Below are 21,644 nucleotides of genomic sequence, written 5' to 3' on the forward strand. Positions count from 1 at the left end.
ACTATTTCAGCGGAAAACCAGCTAGGAATTAGCTGGGTTTTTTGCTGCTAGAACCGTTCTCGAACGTATCTAGAACTATCGAGCTTTTAGCAAAAAGCTCGAGTTCTAGTTCGATCTAGAACAGCCCCCAAAATCACTCGAGCCGCGAACTTGAGAACCACGTACCACGAACCGCGCTCAACTCTACTTACGACGTGACCCCGACGACATATCGCCCGATATATCGTACCGTGTGACGCTTGCATTATTTTGGTGGTGCTATGCAGTGCCTTTTAGCCTTAAAACAAGGTGTGTGTTATGGCATCCAAAGAATACAATTTTGTTCTCATCTGACCAGACTATATTCTCTAGTATTTCACAGGCTTGTCTAAATGTTGTTGAGCAAACTTTAAACATACCTGAACATGCTTTTTCTTCAGCAATGGAGTCTTGTGTGGTGAGCGTGCATACAGGCCATGATTGGATTTATAATGAATGATCTATTTGTCCCTAAACTATATGACGCCATGAAGGTTGTGTCATTACTTACTGTTTTCTTTGATACAATTATACCTGCTGATTCCAGGTCTTTCTTTAGCTCTCCTCAAGCGGTCCTAGACTGTTGAAAAACGTTTGTGATAATTCTTTGTTTACTCATCTGTCTGAATCCTTATGGGAAGTACCTGGCTGGTTTATACTGAAATTATGTTTTTACCACTTACAGACTATGGCCCTAACTGTGCTCACTCGAACCTTCTGCAGTTTAGAAATTTTTATTTAACTAATGCCATCAGAATGTATTGCAACAATAAGGATGTGAAGGTCTTGAGATAGCTCATTGGTTTTACCCATCATGAGATGTTTCTTGTGTGGCATCTTGGTAATGAGTTACCTTTTTATAGGCATACCTGAGCACCCCGATGATCAATCGAATATCAAGCAGTGGAAAGCACGCTCGCTCATTATTAATAATGACCAGTAATGAGCAATTACTGCCATACTCTGGTGCTCGGTTCTTGTTAAGTGAAATATGGAGAGAAGTTGGGTTTATGCTGTGCTTTCACCAGGATACAAAGTTAATTAATTAATCTCTTTTATTCTTGTACATGTCTATGCATTTCAGAGATCACAGTCTCCTTCATCAGGACAATCAAGTGAAAATGAATTGTTCATTTTCTCTTGATTGTCCTGATGAAGGAGACTGCGATCTCTGAAATGCGTAGAACTGTACTGAATCAAATATCATATTGAATTGATGATGCCCTACAACTTTGTAATTCACTTTTTTTCTCTATCTCGTTCCGTTTTCAAGATAAAAATGCTAACTCTGTTCTTTTCCACCAGGTGGCGCTATAGGTGGTTTCATTGCATCGCGCATGGTACTTTACTATACCTAGACACCACTTCTATGCCTATAGCTGCCGCTGTTCACAAGTTAATGGTGGTGGACAGGATATGGGTGGACACACTATATATGTTATTTCCTGAAACAAAAGGAAGTCCCCAGTAGTCAATGTGCAAAATTGCACAATTTTTTTTCAATAAAAAAAAAAATACTAAATTTGAAAAATAAGTAAATAAAACACAAAAACCTGATTTAATCAATTTGTCATTTTCTTATAATAGCTTCCCTTTAATAAATGTGGGTTGGGATCATATAAAATTTAATAAATTTAATATCCATATTTTTTAGAACAATAATCTCCGCTGGTTCTGTAGTGGAATTGTTCTGTATATTGTACAATAGTGAACATGTTGTTAAGAAAGTCATCAATCTGATAAGAATTCTCTCTGCATATATAATTGGAAGTTCTGCCCTGGTTTACTTAGCATAAAGCCCGCAGAGGTTTTTGAAGTAGTTCATACCCTTGCTTTCTACAGGGGCTTGTTTTTCCGTCTCCCCTGTTGTATGTATTAGCGAATAATGTGCTAAAAATAGTCTCCTAAAATGTCTGTTAGGCAGAAGCTAATGAGGAACTGGCAGGGGAGCATGTCTTCAAGAAAGATTTCAATGAAATAAAACGGTGAGATAATTACTGTGGCACAGATAAATTCACCAAACAATAGGGATGTGGAATGAAGACGATGTCTCGGGAATGCTTCATTAGACTGTGATATTGCTAATCAAGGCTCTGATTCACTCCTGGAGACTTCAGTAGGAGTTCCTGTGACCCGTGTGTGGGGTATTGTCATCTTAAATTGTTTTTATTTTGTCTCTTTTACAAGTTTAAATCTAATCATTGAGTTTAACTTTCAAGTTAAATCCAATGAAATTGTTAAAAAGTTTTATTTTTCCCATTTCCTATAGGGGTGCAGCTCTTAGACGTGTACCGGTAGCAGTTATACCCATGTCCTGGTGCTTGAAAGGGCTCAAAAGCCCTTCTGCCAAAATTGATGACACTAGTATTATAAATGTTTTTGGGAATGGGTGATGTGAAGTTCCAGAGTATTTTTTTACTTCTACTGAATTTGTATTGATTGATTTGAATTTTTAAAAAATATATACTGGCAAATTCTGACATCTTCCAAATTATAAACGGATAGGATTTACATAATTCCCACCCAAAAGTTTACATTCTTACATAAAAGTCTGCATTCTTACAAAAAACACCATAGTTTTTTATTTTGTACATTTTTTTTGTCCTTCTGAGACTGCGATCATTTGATCACTTATACTATATCCTGCAATATCACAGTATTCCAGTATATAGCGTAAGTTTCTGTGTTCTATGAAGCTCAGCTTGTGGATATGCTTCATGGGAGGACCAAGATGGCAGCCATGTGGTCCTATAGCAGGCCCCTGGCTGCCATTATTACTCACTGGTCTCCTGTAACTGTGTTGCGGGGAGCCAAGAGAGACGATTTGTGAGAGCACTGGAGCGCTGTCATGTTGTGACTACAGGTGTCAAGCCAGGAACTAGGGGACTCCCAGCAAGTGGCGACACACAAAGGGACACCAGGGTAATGTCACACCGGGGGAAGGGCAGACCCCAGTGAGTGATGCAACACAAAAGGTACACCAGGGAAATTATACAATGGTAGGCCATAGAGCTAGAGAAAGGGGAGTCTGGTCATCTCCTAACACTCACCTGAGGCTGATCCCTGTACTCCGTAAAATTCCTAGATGGGTCTCCTGCTGTACACCAATCACATGCCTAAGCCCTCGAGGGCCCTGAATTCACCCTGACTAGGGAAGGCCAGCCAGACGCTAGTCTCACTACTACAATAAGACAACACAAAAAAGGTAAGACCTTCAGGTGGGGAAAGACACTACAGAAATCACTCCTTGGATTCTTCCATAAAAAACTTTGCAGCTGCAATAGTAATGACACCACAGCTGTGCAGCGACAATGGACAGCATAGGAATGAGCTGTAGCCAGTATAAGGAGGAGTGAAGAGCATATATTTATAATAGAAGGGAGTGGCTACAACTGAGATTACAACTACCTGTTAGATCACTGCAGATTAGAAATGTGCTTTAACCCCTTAAGTACCAGATGGAATTAAATATGCTCCAACTCAGGGTAATGATGAGCAGGCATTATGTGTTGTAACCTTCTGATCCCAGATCACTCTGAGAACACAGGCCATGATACACTCATGACATGTGCATTCCATTTAATTGTTAATGTCAGAGATTGACAGCAGCATCTAAATGGCTAACAGCCATTATACAAAAGAATAAAGATTTTCAGACACAATGCAAATGTTAGTTTATGTACCATTTCTAGTATAGTTGGCTACATCATCCCGGCAATGGAGTAGCTTTGCACCAAAACTTTGTGACTTTTTAAAAAAGTCAAGTTATACATTTTTCACATCTGGCAAAGCAAAAGGGTGCAAAGTAGAAGAAAATGCTGCAAACGAATGCGAAAGACGTGCAGATTATCTATAACAGTCCGCTTCACTAGTAAAGAGGGACAAAAAGATAAGTGATTATATTATTATTCCTTATTTTAGAAAGTTGTATTGTTCCCTAAATTATATAAAAAATATATATAATTTATTAAATTAAAACTGGAATAGGTCTATAAGAAAATATAGTGGATTTTAAAACTGTTTTTCCAGATATATGATACAATGACTGGAGCTGGAATGCTGTGATTCATGGTGGAAAAAGTATAAACACTAAGCGTTAAAAAAGTTATACCCGTTAAAATCCCCTTATTGTGCCAACAACAGCAAAATCATTGGGTTTGGTGCCTTTGAAAACAGCAGGTACTGTAGCTATAGCGATGATTGCTAATCTACAGCTTAGTGCAGATTTTAACTTGCTTCAATACCTCGTTTTGTAAGAAAGTTCTAATACCTTCCTTACAAATTGTGTTTTGATGACAGGAGACAAAATCAGATCTAATCCAATAAAAGGGATTGGAATGCTCTTCAGAATGACGGAGACTTTATTCACAGTAAATCCGTCTTTTCTTCCCGGTCACAGTGACAGGAAATCAGTAATGCTTCTTTGGTTGCACATGAACCCACACAGTTGGTCCTTGTATTACATTCAGCACATTAAGGTTAAGTTTCTAAATTTCAACGTTAAATTTATTTCCAAAGATGTAGCAATGGGGGTATGAAGAAGAAGCTAACAACTTGGTGAAAATGGAAATTTTATTGGTATGAGCCAGTTACATTATGATAAATAGATAGATAGATAGATAGATATTGGATAGATAGATAGATAGATAGATAGATAGATAGATAGATAGATGTGCCCCCATCCACCCTTCCTACAGTCCCCACTCTGGATGTACCCCATCCATCCTCCCTACAGTCCCCACCCTGGATGTGCCCCATCCATCCTCTATACAGTCCTCACCATGGATGTGCCCCCATCCATCTTCTATACAGTCCCCACTCTGGATGTACCCCATCCATCCTCCCTACAGTCCCCACCCTGGATGTGCCCCATCCATCCTCTATACAGTCCTTACCATAGATGTGCCCCATGCATCCTCTATACAGTCCCCACTCTGGATGTGCCCCCATCCATCCTTCCTACAGTCCCCACTCTGGATGTGCCCCATCCATCCTCTATACAGTCCTCACCATAGATGTGCCCCATGCATCCTTTATACAGTCCCCACTCTGGATGTGCCCCCATCCATCCTTCTTACAGTCCCCACTCTGGATGTACCCCATCCATCCTCCCTACAGTCCCCACTCTGGATGTACCCCATCCATCCTCCCTGCAGTCCCCACCCTGGATGTGCCCCCATCCATTATTCCTACAGTCCCCACTCTGGATGTGCCCCCATCCATCCTTCCTACAGTCCCCACTCTGCATGTGCCCCATCCATCCTTCCTACAGTCCCCACTCTGGATGTGCCCCCATCCATCCTTCCCTCAGTCCCCACTCTGGATGTGCCCCATCCATCCTTCCTACAGTCCCCTCTCTGGATGTGCCCCCATTCATCCTTCCCTCAGTCCCCACTCTGGATGTGCCCCATCCATCCTTACTACAGTCCCCACTCTGGATGTACCCCCATCTATCCTTCCTACAGTCCTCACTCTGGATGTGCCCCCATCCATCCTTCCTACAGTTGCCACTCTGGATGTGCCCCATCTATCCTTCCTACAGTCCTCACTCTGGATGTGCCCCCATCCATCCTTCCTACAGTCCCTACCCTGGATGTGCCCCATCCATCCTTTCTACAGTCCCCACCCTGGATGTGCCCCATCCATCCTCACTACAGTCCCCACCCTGGATGTGCCCCATCCATCCCCTATACAGTCCCCACTCTGGATGTACCCCATCCATCCTCCCTACAGTCCCCACCCTGGATGTGCCCCATCCATCCTCCCTACAGTCCCCACCCTGGATGTACCCCCATCCATCCTCCCTACAGTCCCCACTCTGGATGTGCCCCATCCATCCTTTCTACATTCCCCACTCTGGATGTGCCCCCAGCCATCCTTCCTACAGTCCCCACTCTGGATGTACCCCATTCATCCTCCCTACAGTCCCCACTCTGGATGTACCCCATCCATCCTCCCTACAGGCCCCACCCTGGATGTGCCCCCATCCATTCTTCCTACAGTCCCCACTCTGGATGTGCCCCCATCCATCCTTCCTACAGTTCCCACTCTGGATGTGCCCCCATCCATCCTTCCTACAGTCACCCTCTCTGGATGTGCCCCCATTCATCCTTCCCTCAGTCCCCACTCTGGATGTGCCCCATCCATCCTTCCTACAGTCCCCACTCTGGATGTACCCCCATCTATCCTTCCTACACTCCTCACTCTGGATGTGCCCCCATCCATCCTTCCTACAGTCGCCACCATGGATGTGCCCCATCCATCCTCACTACAGTCCCCACCCTGGATGTGCCCCATCCATCCTCCCTACAGTCCCCACCCTGGATGTGCCCCATCCATCCTCCCTACAGTTCCCACCCTGGATGTGCCCCCATCCATCCTCCCTACAGTCCCCACCCTGGATGTGCCCCATCCATCCTCTATACAGTCCCCACTCTGGATGTACCCCATCCATCCTCCCTACAGTCCCCACCCTGGATGTGCCCCCATCCATCCTCCCTACAGTCCCCACCCTGGATGTGCCCCCATCCATCCTACCTACAGTCCCCACCCTGGATGTGCCCCCATCCATCCTTCCTACAGTCCCCACCCTGGATGTGCCCCATCCATCCTCACTATAGTCCCCACCCTGGATGTGCCCCATCCATCCTCTATAAAGTCCCCACCCTGGATGTGCCCCATCCATCCTCTATACAGTCCCCACCCTGGATGTGCCCCATCCATCCTCTATACAGTCCCCACTCTGGATGTAACCCATCCATCCTCCCTACAGTTCCCACCCTGGATGTGCCCCCATCCATCCTCCCTACAGTCCCCACCCTGGATGTGCCCCATCCATCCTCTATACAGTCCCCACTCTGGATGTACCCCATCCATCCTCCCTACAGTCCCCACCCTGGATGTGCCCCCATCCATCCTCCCTACAGTCCCCACCCTGGATGTGCCCCCATCCATCCTCCCTACAGTCCCACCCTGGATGTGCCCCATCCATCCTCCCTACAGTCCCCACCCTAGATGTGCCCCCATCCATCCTCCCTACAGTCCCCACCCTGAATGTGCCCCCATCCATCCTTCCTACAGTCCCCACTCTGGATGTGCCCCATCCATTCATCCTACAGTCCCCACTCTGGATGTACCCCATCCATCCTCCCTACAGTCCCCACTCTGGATGTACCCCATCCATCCTCCCTACAGTCCCCACCCTGGATGTGCCCCCATCCATTCTTCCTACAGTCGCCACTCCGGATGTGCCCCCATCCATCCTTCCTACAGTCCCCACTCTGGATGTGCCCCCATCCATCCTTCCTACAGTCCCCACTCTGGATGTGCCCCCATCCATCCTTCCTACAGTCCCCACTCTGGATGTGCCCCCATCCATCCTTCCTACAGTCCCCACTCTGGATGTGCCCCCATCCATCCTTCCAACAGTTTCCATCCTGGATGTGCCCCATCTATCCTCTATACAGTCCTCACTCTGGATGTACCCCCATCTATCCTTCCTACAGCCCCCACTCTGGATCCGCTATACAGTCCCCACTCCGGCTGGGCCCCATCCATCCTCACTACAGTCCCCACTCTGGATGTGCCCCCATCTATACTTCCAACAGTTTCCATCCTGGATGTGCCCCATCTATCCTCTATACAGTCCTCACTCTGGATGTGCCCCCATCTATCCTTCCAACAGTCGCCACCCTGGATGTGCCCCATCTATCCTCTATACAGTCCCACTCTGGATGTGCCCCCATTCATCGTTCTTACAGTCCCCACCGAGATATGCCTTCACCCATCCCTCCTACAGTCCCTACTCAATATCCCATAGTCCTTATCCCTGCTGTACACTTGCTTTGGCAAAACGAATGTGCATTTGGTCCTGCCAATAAAACTTATTTGATAGATAGATAGATATTGGATAAATAGATATTGCATAGATGGATGGATAGATATTGGATAAATGGGTACATATTGGATAGATGGATGATAGATACTGGATTGATGAATAAATAGATAGATAGATAGACAGATAGATGGATAGACAGACAGACAGACAGACAGACAGACGGATGGATGGATGGATGGATGGATGGATGGATGGATAGATAATACAGTAATAATGGCAGTTCTCCAAGCAGAATGTTTTATTCCCTTTGTCACATGCTGAGAAATATTGGCAAATAACTGATTTCTTTTTTCTTCACTGGACTGTATAATTTCTGCTCTTTTTGCGGTAATATGAGGGGGCACGGTGTCAGTATCTGGTCTTTGCCCCACAGTGCTGCTTCCTTTTTGGTTTATAGATATACCGGTATTGATGGCGCAGGGTTAGTTGCATTGGACGCTCTGCAGTTGTGTGATTATATAGATTATGGTATTTCTGTGTAAACTTCAGTGTATTAAGTTATTTCTCTATAGAGAAGAAATTCCTCTTTTATTTCGGGAGCATGTTCACTCCTCGGCACAGAAATAATGAAATTTACTTAAAAGCACATTAGTAAATTGTTTATAGAAGATCCCGTTTTCTGCATTTTCGGGCGACCATTATCAGGAATAAGTGCATAATTATTAACATGCATGTGAATTCCCGCAGCTCGGGGAACGCCGACGTTAAAAGATATGAAATGAATTGCCATTCACTTCAAAACACAAGTCGCTGACAATATCCTGACTGTAGCTGAGATCCAGCACACACAGATCTCTATTAATTTTCTACCCTTTTAATAGCACAAGTGTTTTCATTAGTTACGTTCTAGTAGCATATTAGAAACATCTGCTCAATTGCCACCAGTGCACCGCTAATAGAAAATGTCAGTTCATTTGTCTCCAGGCCCAACATGCTCCTCGATAAGCACCAAAGCTATAACCCAGCTGCTAGCTCTTGATACAAAGCCAGATATAGTCAACAACCATTTATATGCAAACCAATACTCCTCGCCAACCATAAATATTTTCGTCTTCTTTCTCCTTTCCTTGCCAGCTCCATCGCCTGTCACTGTAATTAGAAAAGACCGGACATCTAGAAACAGTATTGCCCTTTCTTGGCAGGAGCCGGAACACCCAAATGGGATCATCCTGGACTACGAGGTCAAGTACTATGAAAAGGTGGGAAGAAAAGCAATTACGGCAAAATCTTAACAAATTCTATTGTATCTGCCAAGAATAAGTCTGTGAAGCTTTCCAAATGTTATCGATATATATTCTGTTTCAAGGTATTAGTTACAGGCCAGAGAATATTTTGTTGGAGAGCGATTTTATTTTTGTGTTAAAAGAACACTAATCCTATAAATAAATGATAAAAGGGAAGATAAACTTTCTCACACGGGTTGTCAGTCGCCAGAATTTTTGAATGTTCCTGAAACATAATCTTACAGAAAAAAAAGGATTAAAAAGGTATTCTTATCTTATAAATATTTATGGAATTTCCACAGAATGTGCCATAAATGTATATTAGAGACAGGTTCGCCAATTAGACGTGCATCTATCTGAATGGGATAGAGGCAGGTTTCACCAATGGGATCTGCATCTATCTGCATGGGATAGAGACAGGTTTCGCCAATTGGATCTATATCTATCTGGATGGGATAGAGGTGGGTTTTGCCAATGGGATCTGGATCTATCTGGATGGGATAGAGGCAGGTTTCGCCAATGGGATCTGCATCTATCTGGATGGGATAGAGGCAGGTTTCGCCAATGGGATCTGCATCTATCTGGATGGGATAGAGGTGGGTTCCGCCAATGGGATCTGCATCTATCTGGATTGGATAGAGACAGATTTTGCCAATGGGATCTGCATCTATCTGCATGGGATAGAGACAGGTTTCGCCAATTGGATTCTACATCTATCTGGATGGGATAGAGGTGGGTTTCGCCAATGGGATCTGCATCTATCTGGATGGGATAGAGACAGGTTTCACCAATGGGATCTGCATCTATCTGGATGGGATAGAGGCGGGTTTCGCCAATGGTATCTGCACCTACCTGGATGGGATAGAGACAGGTTTCGCCAATGGGATCTGCAGCTATCTGGATGGGATAAAGGCTGGTTTTGCCAATGAGATTTGCATCTGTCTGGATATGATAGAGGCAGATTTCGCCAATGGGATCTGCATCAATGCTACGCCCTGTTACATACTGCTGTCAATGGAGAGGTGGTCCGAATTCCGATCCATTTCTATGGGAAGCTCTACCACCTGTTCCCTGACAGCAATGTGTCATGGTGCCCCATTCTCAAGATAGTTACAGGCCCCATTGGTGGGACCTCATTTACTAAAAATTAATGGCATATCCTGTGGAAACACCAGAAGAGTTTGACCCATTCCGGAATAAAAGGGAATCTGTCACCACGTTTTTGACACTTAATCTGAGAGCAGCATAATGAAAAGACCAAGAGCCTGATTCCATTGATGTATCACTTACTTGGCTGTTTGCAGTAGTTTGGATAAGATCACTGTTTTATCAGTAGATTATCACTAGAGGCCTAGTAAACCTGCAGCCATGTAGTCCTCCATATTCATGAGCTCTGTATAACCCCTTCACCATCACTAATTGACAGCTTTCTGTCTATATACAGGGTACTCAGAAAGTTGCCAATTGGTTTGGGTGGGGATTATATAGAGCTCAGTATTCAGAGAACTGTTAGATTTACAGCAGCCAAAACTCTGATATTTTCAAAAGTGCAGCATGCAGCCCAGTAAGGGGTACAACATTAGGATCAGGGTTTCCATTGGGGTCAGGGTTTCTGTTCCTACATTATGCTATTGTATTGCCAAGTCTTTAATACTAAGGTTCAGATACGACTTGTAAGAAGGCAACCACACAATTTTATTTGGAAGGTTAATATAAAATACGCAATTAAAGGAACAAATGATATCGTGTCCACTTTTGTATATTCAACATACAAAGGTTAAGTACTGACTTCACCAAGAAGCTTTTGAACATCATTTGTCCAGAACATCAGTCAGAGAAGCACAACAAAGTCATAGTACTCCTGGAAAAAGATCCCAACATTGTATTGGGCGTCCTACGGGTACAGGTACACAGTGTCTACCTTTGCCATGTTTTCCCAGCCTTATGTAGTGACTTATACAACATTGCACAAGCCAAGTAAACATGTCGTAAGTTTAGTTCACCTGTGCCCTCCAGTGGCCAGCCTTTGGGTGTAGATGAATCAGAGATACAAAGCAAAAATCAGACAATGGGGCAATAAGCCAAGACAATTCAAGGCTCTCAAGAATCATATAAGTCAACAGCAGATAATTGGGTTAAACAAATCGCAAAGTTTTGCCATGAACACATTGCCTGTATCATTATGACCAAGATTGCTGATTTGTCATAGGTTACCTTAATGTATGGACTCGAAATATTCATACACTACAGCTGTTCTCAGATGGGGTAGCACAAACCCGGTGACATATTCCCATTAATTGTAGATAATAAGTTATATTACTTACTAATATAGTTTGATTAAACCATGACTCCCCCTCCTTTCAATGTTGTGTTGGCACGTTACTGGAGCGGAGTGATACAGCCGATACCCAGCTCTGGCTCAACAACTAGGAGACATCAGGTTGCCTGTTGAGGGGGCTTTACACGCAGCGACATTGCTAGCACCCGCCCCCGTCGTTTGTGTGTCATGAGCAAATCGCTGCCCGTGGCGCACAATATCGCTAACACCTGTCACACCAACTTACTCTCCTAGTGACGTCGCTGTGGCCGGCAAACAGCCTCTTTTCTAAGGGGGCGGTTCGTGCAGCGTTACAGCGACGTCACACAGCAGGTGTCCAATAGAAGCGGAGGGGCGGAGAGCAGCCGCATGAAAGTCACGCCCACCTCATTGCTGGAGGACGCAGGTACGGTGTTGTTCCTCGTTCCTGGGGTGTTACACGTAGCGATGTGTGCTGCCTCAGGAACAACGAACAACCTGTGTCCAGAACGAGCAACGATATTTGGGAAATGTACAGCGTGTCAAAAATCAACGATTTGGTGAGTATTTTGCATCGTTAGCGTTCACTCGTACGTGTCACACGCAACGACGTCGCTAACGAGACCGGATGTGCATCACGAATTCTGTGACCCCCAACAACATCTCGTTAGCAATGTCGCTGCGTGTAACAGGGGCCTTTAGAATCTGTACTGTGAACCGAACCCAACACCGTCATGACACCAAATGAGTTTGGAACCGAATATCACATGAGAATATTTTAGCTTTAATATTACATTAAAATGGTGGGATTAATGGAAAGGAGGGACTAAAGAAAGGAAATGTTGGCTTTTTAGTGTGGTTTTGCATTTTTAATGTTCCATCAAGCATGTTTAGATAACAAGGTTTATGTTTTGAGATGTTGAAACTATAATGTTTTGTATTATTTTAAAACCTATACATAATTTTTGTATGAATATGTGACATTGATATGAACAGTGGCCTCTGCACCTTTCTTCATTGTTAATTTCAGCTTGTGATATTATCTTTATAATCATGTAATCATTCCAAAAGAGACCAATTGAAAACTTCCTTAAAACTCTCCTCTGCTTGATCTGATACTTGGAGCTGTGCTGAAACAGTCATAGCGAGTGGCCTACATCACTCAGCTCCATTATCTACACATCAAACATAAATTTAACACACATCATTATAGCTACCTACCTACGGCCAGTAGAGAGAGCGTAAAAGGAACCTGTCAATCTGAAAATGCGGACTTAAGGCTACTTTACACACTGCGATATCGGTCCCGATATCGCTAGTGTGGGTACCCGTCCCCATCTGTTGCGCGACACGGGCAAATTGCTGCCCGTGTCGCACAACAGCCGTCACACATACATACCTGTCCGGCGACGTCGCTGTGACGGGCGAACCGCCTCCTTTCTAAGGGGGCGGTCCGTGCGACGTCTCTGAACCGCCGCCCAATAGCAGCGGAGGGGCGGAGCTGAGCGGGACGTAACATCCCGCCCACCTCCTTCCTTCCTCATAGCGGCCGGGATGCAGGTAAGGGGAGCTTCCTCGTTCCTGCGGCGTCACACGGAGCGATGTGTGCTGCCGCAGGAGCGAGGAACAACCTCGTTACTGCTGCAGTAACGAGATTTGAGAATGGACCCCCATGTCGCCGATTAGCGATTTTGCACGTTTTGGCAACGATGCAAAATCGCTTATCGGTGTCACACGCAACGGCATCGCTAATGCGGCCGGATGTGCGTCACGAATTCCGTGACCCCAACGACTCCGCATTAGCGATGTCGCAGCGTGTAAAGCCCGCTTTATGCTGAAGGTTATAGCACAAGAGTCGTTCAACAGACTGATATATAGGTTTGTGGGAAAAGATTTGCAAATTGTTTATTTCTGATCATTCTATCGTTGCCTAGGAGTCCAGTAGGCGGTCCTAATAATCATCAGTGCTTGATAACCTTTTGCACATTAAAGATGAGGAAATCGATTTGAGGTAAACTGAATTTTACAAACAAATTCAGATTCTATCCAAACGTTTTGCGTGAGGACAACATAATGACGGCTGACATTTTCCTGGTGTCACAAGTGTGTCTTGCCTTGCCCTCTGGGGTGTCTGGGATCAGGAAGGTCATGACATTTGGCTGACCGCAGGTCCTCTTTAGAGCCCGCTCGGTTATTATCATGATTGGAGCGGAATTATTTTTTTTCTGTGCTTAAGGGGTTAAGAATGCCTTTCTTTTCCTGCCGAGAATCCTTGTAACTTTAAATCTCTGGTGCTGCATTTTATGACCACTCCCTTCCTCTTCACTGACTCCCAGCTTTCTCCTATGCCGGTTACAGATCTTCTATACTGACCACTCTGGTGAAGTTGTTTTAGTTGAAGCTGTGGCGTTCTTTCCAATAGAAGCTGTGCTATCCATCTCTGGAGACGTTTTGGAGTTTGTTTGTGTTTTGTCTCTCTTCCTTGCCTTTCTCCTCATGTGCTCTTATGGCAGTGATAAGACTAGCATCTTGCTGCCCTACTCACTAGCTAGGGCTAGTCTGGGGTCAGCCAGGGCACGTAATCACGCACGGGTGGAAGGACCCATCTAGACACAATAGGGACTTCAGGTGAGTGTTAAAGGGTGACCATTCTTCCCTCTCCCTATATCCAGGGTTTCCCGTTTACCTTTTCTGTGGTGTTCCCCTCCTGTTGCATCGCATTCCAAGTGTTTCCTCACCACAGCATGACACCTGGATTATAAAGGGCCTAGGAGGTTAAAAAGAAATCTTATATTCATCTTTCTTCAGCCCTCTTTATACTTGTCTTGCCACCACTGATCCCCCCTCCTGTCGTCTATGATCTGTCTTCCTTCCACCCACAGTTTCCTTTCACTAGGCCCCAAAATATCATACGGGGCATTACACACATCAGCTTCATGTCCCACATGACCACATGTGGCATGACAATCCTCAATGACATACACCGCACTCCATGTGACAACATGGTAGCAACTCACATCCATGCATTGACCCAGATGGAAGAAATATAGAAGACAGCATATTGAAGTATCAACAGTTGTGGGACAGTATGGGGAGGGCCAAGGAGAGCTGAGATTAAGATTTTTATTTAATCATTGCCAGTCAATTTGCATCAAATTCATTCAATGCAAATAAAATTTCTCACCTTCCTCCCAACCCAATCTGCGTTCTGCTTAGCCCTACTGTGGATTAATATATAGCTGTTACAGAACTATAAATATATGGACTTCTAAAATACTTGGGTGTATGGGTGGATGGTAAACTTCACTTTAGTGGACAGTGTCAGGCAACTGCTGCCAGGGCTAATAAAATAATGGGATGTATTAAAAGAGGTATAAGTGTTCATGAAAAAAATATAGTTCTACCTCTGTACAAGTCACTAGTGCGACCGCACTTAGAATACTGTGTACAATTCTGGTCACCGATATATAAGAAGGACATAGCTGAACTGGAGAGGGTGCACAGAAGAGCGAACAAGATTATTAGAGGAATGGGTGGGCTGCAATACCAAGACAGGTTATTAAACTTGGGGTTATTTAGTTTGGAAAAACGAAGGCTTAGGGGGGATCTAATCACAATGTATAAATATGAGGGGACAGTACAGAGACCTTTCCAAAGATCTTTTTACACCTAGGCCTGCGACTGGAACACGGGGGCATCCGCTACGTTTTGAGGAAAGAAGGTTTAATCATAATCACAGACGAGGATTCTTTACTGTACGAGCAGTGAGACTATGGAACTCTCTGCCGCATGATGTTGTAATGAGTGATTCACTACTAACATTTAAGCAGAGCCTGGACGCCTTTCTTGAAAAATTTAATATTACCAGTTATGTATATTAGATTTTATGACAGGGTATTGATCCAGGGAACTAGTCTGATTGCCGGATGTGGAGTCAGGAAGGAAATTTTTTCCCCATGGGAACTTGTTTGCCACATTGGGTTTTTTTTTGCCTTCCTCTGGATCAACATGTTAGGCTACGGGTTGAACTAGATGGACTTAGAGTCTCCCTTCAACCTTAAAAACTATGATACTATGATACTATGAAACTATAGTGAATCTTTTCCCATAAAACTCTGTATTAATCTACTCTGCTCTATAAAATGCAACTGATCAAATGCCATGTTCAACTTGACAGGTTTTCCTTAAAAGCATACATGTACTGATTAAATCTCTAACCGTATGCAGTAAGCTCCTGAGCTCCCTCTAGTGGTAGTTGCAGGTAGCAGGTTATCTTTTAGATCTTTTTCTCTGTAGCAGATTTGGATCTTTGTACCTTGACCACTATAAAGGTAAATTATTAATAGTCAATACAGTTGTTTTTAAACTAATTTAGATTAAAAAAAAATAGTATTCTAGAGTGGATATTCAACAGAGGCTTCTTAGGTTATATGACTTGTAAAATGGTGAGTCTGGGACCTGTGGTACTACTTATTAGGGCATGTGTGCCTATTCACATACATCCACCCATGGGTGTGTTTCATATGTTATAATGGTGTCTGTTTGTTTAACACATGGTCAGTGTGTGGAGGATGTTATGCCTCTGGAAGGAATCCCCCAGAGAGAGAAAAAGGATTCTCTTGACCGGGAATGGAACCCATACTATGTTTTTGTTCTTTTTCAAGAGGGAAAAAGGATTATGTTATGTTGCTGGAGAGCTGGTTATGTGTAAGAAATAAACTTTCAGGATTTTTGAAGTGAACGTGTACCTGTTAGCTACGTCGAGAAGTGAGCTCAAGTGAGTGCTTCACTTAGGTGTGTAAATGTTTCTCTGAAGTCATATAAAACTTAATCAAACATTAAGACCCCTGGATATTATCACATAGCCTATCATTATTCTGCAGTATCATAACCGAAGCATAAAGTTATGGAATACATTACCCTATACATGTAGGTCCCTATAACTTATGACTTCCAGAAATTGCAGAATTTATGGACTGATCAAACGTTGGTGGAATTTTTGTTAGACTTTTAAATTAAAACATCACAAAGCTTTATACAGCTTTAAAAGTGAATTATCTGATGGCTCAGACTAATTACCAGATATTTCAGACTTCAAACAATGCTATCAGGGTGAAAATAATATGTTTCAGATGTTAGATATCCTGCCCAACAAGCAGCTGAAAACCATAACTGTACATATAGGAATTCATATAAAAATTGTGCAACCTAGAAAATCACATATGAAACAAAATCCGGAGTTTCCAAAACACTTAAATGCTACGTTCTCATATATCTAAGGAATTTTGTAACTATCGATTTTAACAAAAATATTTGTTTCTAAAAGCAGGAACAGGAAACGAGCTACACCATCCTGAGAGCCCGAGGTACCAATGTGACCATCAGCGGTCTTAAGCCCGATACTACCTACATTTTCCAAATCCGGGCCCGGACGGCTGCCGGTTATGGATCCAACAGCCGCAAGTTTGAGTTTGAAACGAGTCCTGATTGTACGTATCAGTATGTTATGTGTAAAGTATTATCCACCGCGTGCTTTTTATTGCAGAAAATGAATATTCTCTTTCAATATTTGTTGTTTGCTTCTTAATCTGTTTTAATTTGCCATTCAATAAAGTTTAACACTAGAAGTCCCAGAAATTTCGAGCTCCATAGGTTTCCAATGGTAAAAATGTCAAATGACCCCTCTCTAGGACTTCTAGTGTTAAAGAATATGGGCAAGTTTTGGGCCCTTTTTTTTTTTCTTACTTAATTCAATGTAATAATTTTTGCATTTGGGTTTCATTAACAATTTTGCACTGTTTGTGCTTTTTTTTAGCCTTTGTGATGCACTATCTATTGCTGCCTGCAGAATGAGCTCTCTAGGAACCTATCAGTGAGCTCATTCTGACTTTTATCTATTTTTTTTCTCAACACCTTTGTGCTATTTATGACCACAAACCACATCGCATTGTGACTAAATATTGTAGCCATAAATCAGTTGAGAGCTTCAGAATAAAGGCCTCGTCACACACAGAGATAAATCTGTGGTTGCAGTGAAATCATGGACATATTGTTCCATTTATACACAGCCACAAACCTGGCACTGATTGTCCACAATTTCACTGCAACCACAGATCTGCCGCAGATTTATCTCTCTGTGTGTGACAGGGCCTTAAGACTGATAAAAGAATAACATATTATCTAACAGAAGGAGCTGACTGACAGATTCTTAGATAACTCATTCAGTACTCATCAATGTGCCGGGAAACAAAGGTCTCAATTCATATTTGCTGTTTCTCCAGTTTTCTGGAGTAATTTGCTTTTTATTAGTGTCTTTAGCATTTGCGCCTGTTTCTCTATACGTTTTTTGCCTCCTTATCATGTGTTTATTTTTCAAGTTTTTTTTTCTCCTCTACTTGTTTGCTTATCCACATGTTTGTGATTAGTGTTGAGCGAGAAGTTAACTATTCGTAGTCGCTATGCTGTTAGTGAGTACTCTCCGCTACTCGCATATTCATTACGAGTAGCGGGCACAATGTAAGTCAATGGGAAATACTCGCTAAGTAGCGAGTAACCCGAAAGCCGTACTTTTCGTGTGAGTAGCGAATAGTATAGCTTTCAGGTTACTTGCTACTTAGTGAATATTTCCCATTGACTCACACTGCACCCGCTACTCATAAGAAATATGTGAGTAGCGGACAGTACTCGCTAAAAGCATAGCGAGTACGAATAGTCAACTTCTCGCTCAAAACTATTTGTGATGAATTCCTGTAGGGCGATTTAGACCAATGTCTTATTATTTGGCAGTTCTCACTCCAGTCCCTGCCCAGAGTAGTGTATCGTGTATATTTGCGACTTAACACTAGAACTACTGGACTCGTGACACCTATATAGAAATACGTAGTCAAAATGACTACCTCAGTAGTTCTAGTGTTAAAGGAATTCAGTCTTTTGGTGCTGAAAAGTTGTAAAAATTGGTTAAAAATAAAGAGCATCTGATAAAATGTTGCACCAAATCCATAAACTGTATGCATCAGTTTTAAGACTTTGGCACACAAAACATCAGCGAATAGGACAAGACATAAGAAAAGAAAAATGCTAAATTGGGCCCAAAGTGCCTAGAAACAGCTACATGGTACAACAGTTTTATTGAAACAGAATTGCAAAAAGGATTTTTAGACCAATATACATGCTTTTAAGGATAAAAAAAAAATTGTCACCCAAGGAGAGGTGTCCATAGCCTTTAATATATTGTATTGCATTGTTTAGGTACCTGTCTGTTGGTATCGGAATCCAATCCCATGTATTTTAAGGACAGCACACGAATGCAACACATAGGGCATCCATGAACGGTTTATGCCATATGCAGACCAAAGTCTTAAGGCCCATTTACACACAACGACATCGCTAACGAGATATCGTTGGTGTCACGGAATTCGTGACGCACATCTGACCTCGTTAGCGACGTTGTTGCGTGTGACACCTACGAGCGACCGCTAACAATCCGAAAAACGGCAAAAAACATTAATTGTTGACACGTCGTTCATTTCCCAAATATCGTTGCTCACTTTGGACACAGGTTGTTCGTCGTTCCTGAGGTAGCACACATTGCTACGTGCGACACCCCAGGAACGACGAACAACAGCATTCCTGCATCCTCCGGCAATGAGGTGGGAGTGACGTGAATGTGGCTGCTCTCCGCCCCTCCGCTTCTATTGGTGGCCCGCTGTGTGACGTCGCTGTGATGCCGCACAAACCGCCCCCTTAAAAATGAGGTTGTTTGCCGCCCATAGCGACGTCGTTAGGCAGGTAAGTCTGTTTGACACGTCCTAGCGATATTGTTCGCCACGGGCAGCGATTTGCCCATGACGCACAAACGACAGGGACGGGTGCGATTGCTAGCGACATCTCTAGCGATGTCACAGCGTGTAAAGTGGCCTTTAGACTTGGTGACATTGGGCTCCAAATTGGACAATAGTTGGATGTGGCTTTGTCTTTTTATTCTGCAGATTGATGGTCCGCACAAAAAATACACAGCCGACAAGGTCCATGGACTACAATGAGTATTTGTTCTATCTATATAATACGGATTGAACCTGTATGTGAAAATCGGATGTTTGAATGGGGCCTTGGGCTTGTCACATCAGTGAGACATCTACACATATGTAGATGATATCAATTATATTTTTTATACATTTTATGTTAATATTCAGTTGTGTTTATCTAATAAAGTTTTATTGATTTCATTTTTTTTCATCCTCTATAATTAAGTTAAAAGGTTTGTTCCCATTCAGTTAACGAATGTCCTCAGCTGCAGATTAACCCTAGAACACGCAACCATAGAAATGAACCATAGTAAAGAAGTAACCTAGCAGGCCTGCGAGGCCCCAGGTATGCGTTCTAGGGTTAAAAACATAACAAATCGCGCTATTCTTACCTTCTCCGGATCCACCGCCAAGCCTCCAGCTATGCTCCCGTTGGCTGGCATTGGCTGTGGTGCCAGTGTAGAAGAGACGCCCCCTACAGAGCCTCTAAGCTCACTAATTGGCTGCTGTGCAGTTGGTGATGTCAGCACCATAGCCAATAAAAAACAAAAAAAACCCTGTATCTCCAAATAGAACAAGGCAAGTGTGAACAGGTGCCAGAGAGTAAAAAACAAATGAAATGATGAGATAGTTGTTAATCATTTATCGGAGTGCCCATGAAGGAGAGATGGAAGGCACTCACCAGAAATGCGGTAAAAAAAGCTGTTTATTCAACCATCAGGTCAAGGGAAAAAGACGTGGGGAGGTGGGAACACCCAATCCGGCTAGTGTTTCCTCCTTTTTCTTCTATGGTTTGACTGCATTGGACTCTTTTTGGCACTTAGAGGTCCGACGGATTGTGTGTTCCCATCTCCCCACGCCTTTTCGCCTTGACCTGATGGCTGAATAAACAGCTTTTTTTACCGCATTTCTGGTGAGTGCCTTCCATCTCTCCTTCATGGATATTGTGAATTGTGGTCTATTGGAATGAGCACCGAGGCCAGTATGCAATGGAATTTATTGCCATATAATGCGTGTATAACCCTGGAATAAGAAGGATTAAGCGGTTAGCTCGCTGAATGGTGCCAGTGTTTCCTCCTTTTTCTTCTATCATTTATCGGAGTGCTCAGATGAAGTCCATAACTACACTAAACACAAACAAAAGAATACAGCAGCACTCTGTAAGCACCAAGATAAATCCAAACATGAAAATTAAACTGCATTAATGCTACATGGCATATGCTTAGTAAAATGAAGGTACTTAGTGCATGAATTGGCCAATTCATGTGTGCCCATCAACCACGTCAAGGTGACCTTTCTTTGATGGGACCCTATAATACTGTAGTGTCTTGCCTCTCCTGGACTAAAACTCTATAAGTTTATGGGCAGGTAGGATCTGGCCAGACACCAGGAGCATTGGCGGAGACTTGTCGGTTTGTCCGGAGAATTTGTTTTATTATAACAACCTTCAACCGGGAACATTCATTTACTGAAAGCGAATAACCCTTTTAATGAATGAGATGGAATTTTTGAAACAAAAGTATTTTGTTAGTTTATTTATTTAGATTTTTTTAAGAATATAAAGTTAATGCTAATCAAATTTAATGATGAATTTTCCTTGTTTTAAACATTCCTCAAGTGCATGGTTATATTCCGTACAGGTGCGATTTTATACCCCACCGCTTACCCCAGAGGTGTAGTGGTGGTTTTCTATAATTTTATTGTCATGCACATTTAACAGTCCATTACATCTGAGTACAGTAAAAAGCAAGAGCATACGCCATAAATTCTAAGTGTTTTTCAACAAGCATGTGTCAACATCATAAACGAGATAGGTCGACTCCAAACATTTAATAAAAAAGATAAAGTAACAGGAGATAGAATTGGAAGTGTGACATGATAAAAGCCAGGGAGCGCCGTACCAGCGAGGAATACAATTTTATTGAAAGTGCTATGCTGATGTATTTATTTAGGGATTTTCTGTTGCTGGTGATCAAGAAATATTTAGTCTTTAAATCGTGTTTCTTTTTCTTAAGAAGAATTTAAGTTATAAATACACGAAAAGTAGAAATTTAATTTTATGCAGTAAACAGCAAATTATACATAATGAAACCCCTTCACAACCTAGGAGGTATCGGTATGTGCTGCCTTTCCTGCCGCCATCAGAGGCCCCATGATGCGATCACGGAGGGCTGATGGTAGCGCAG

The 21,644-nt window shown here is 43.1% G+C and overlaps 1 protein-coding gene across 2 annotated transcripts in view; it reads left to right on the forward strand.

Annotated features, from left to right (window-relative positions):
* Window positions 1–21,644, forward strand: part of EPHA3 (EPH receptor A3) — a 597,724-nt gene that overhangs the window by 424,138 nt on the left and 151,942 nt on the right. The window contains exons 6-7 of one of the 2 annotated variants that reach the window (XM_075335117.1): window positions 8,990–9,114; window positions 16,761–16,923. In XM_075335117.1, the coding sequence (XP_075191232.1) occupies window positions 8,990–9,114; window positions 16,761–16,923 (288 nt within the window). The remainder of the gene's footprint in view (window positions 1–8,989; window positions 9,115–16,760; window positions 16,924–21,644) is intronic. The other variant, XM_075335118.1, reaches the window with a different exon arrangement.

This window comes from Anomaloglossus baeobatrachus, chromosome 2, assembly GCF_048569485.1.
Source record: "Anomaloglossus baeobatrachus isolate aAnoBae1 chromosome 2, aAnoBae1.hap1, whole genome shotgun sequence".
Taxonomy (NCBI): Eukaryota; Metazoa; Chordata; class Amphibia; order Anura; family Aromobatidae; genus Anomaloglossus; species Anomaloglossus baeobatrachus.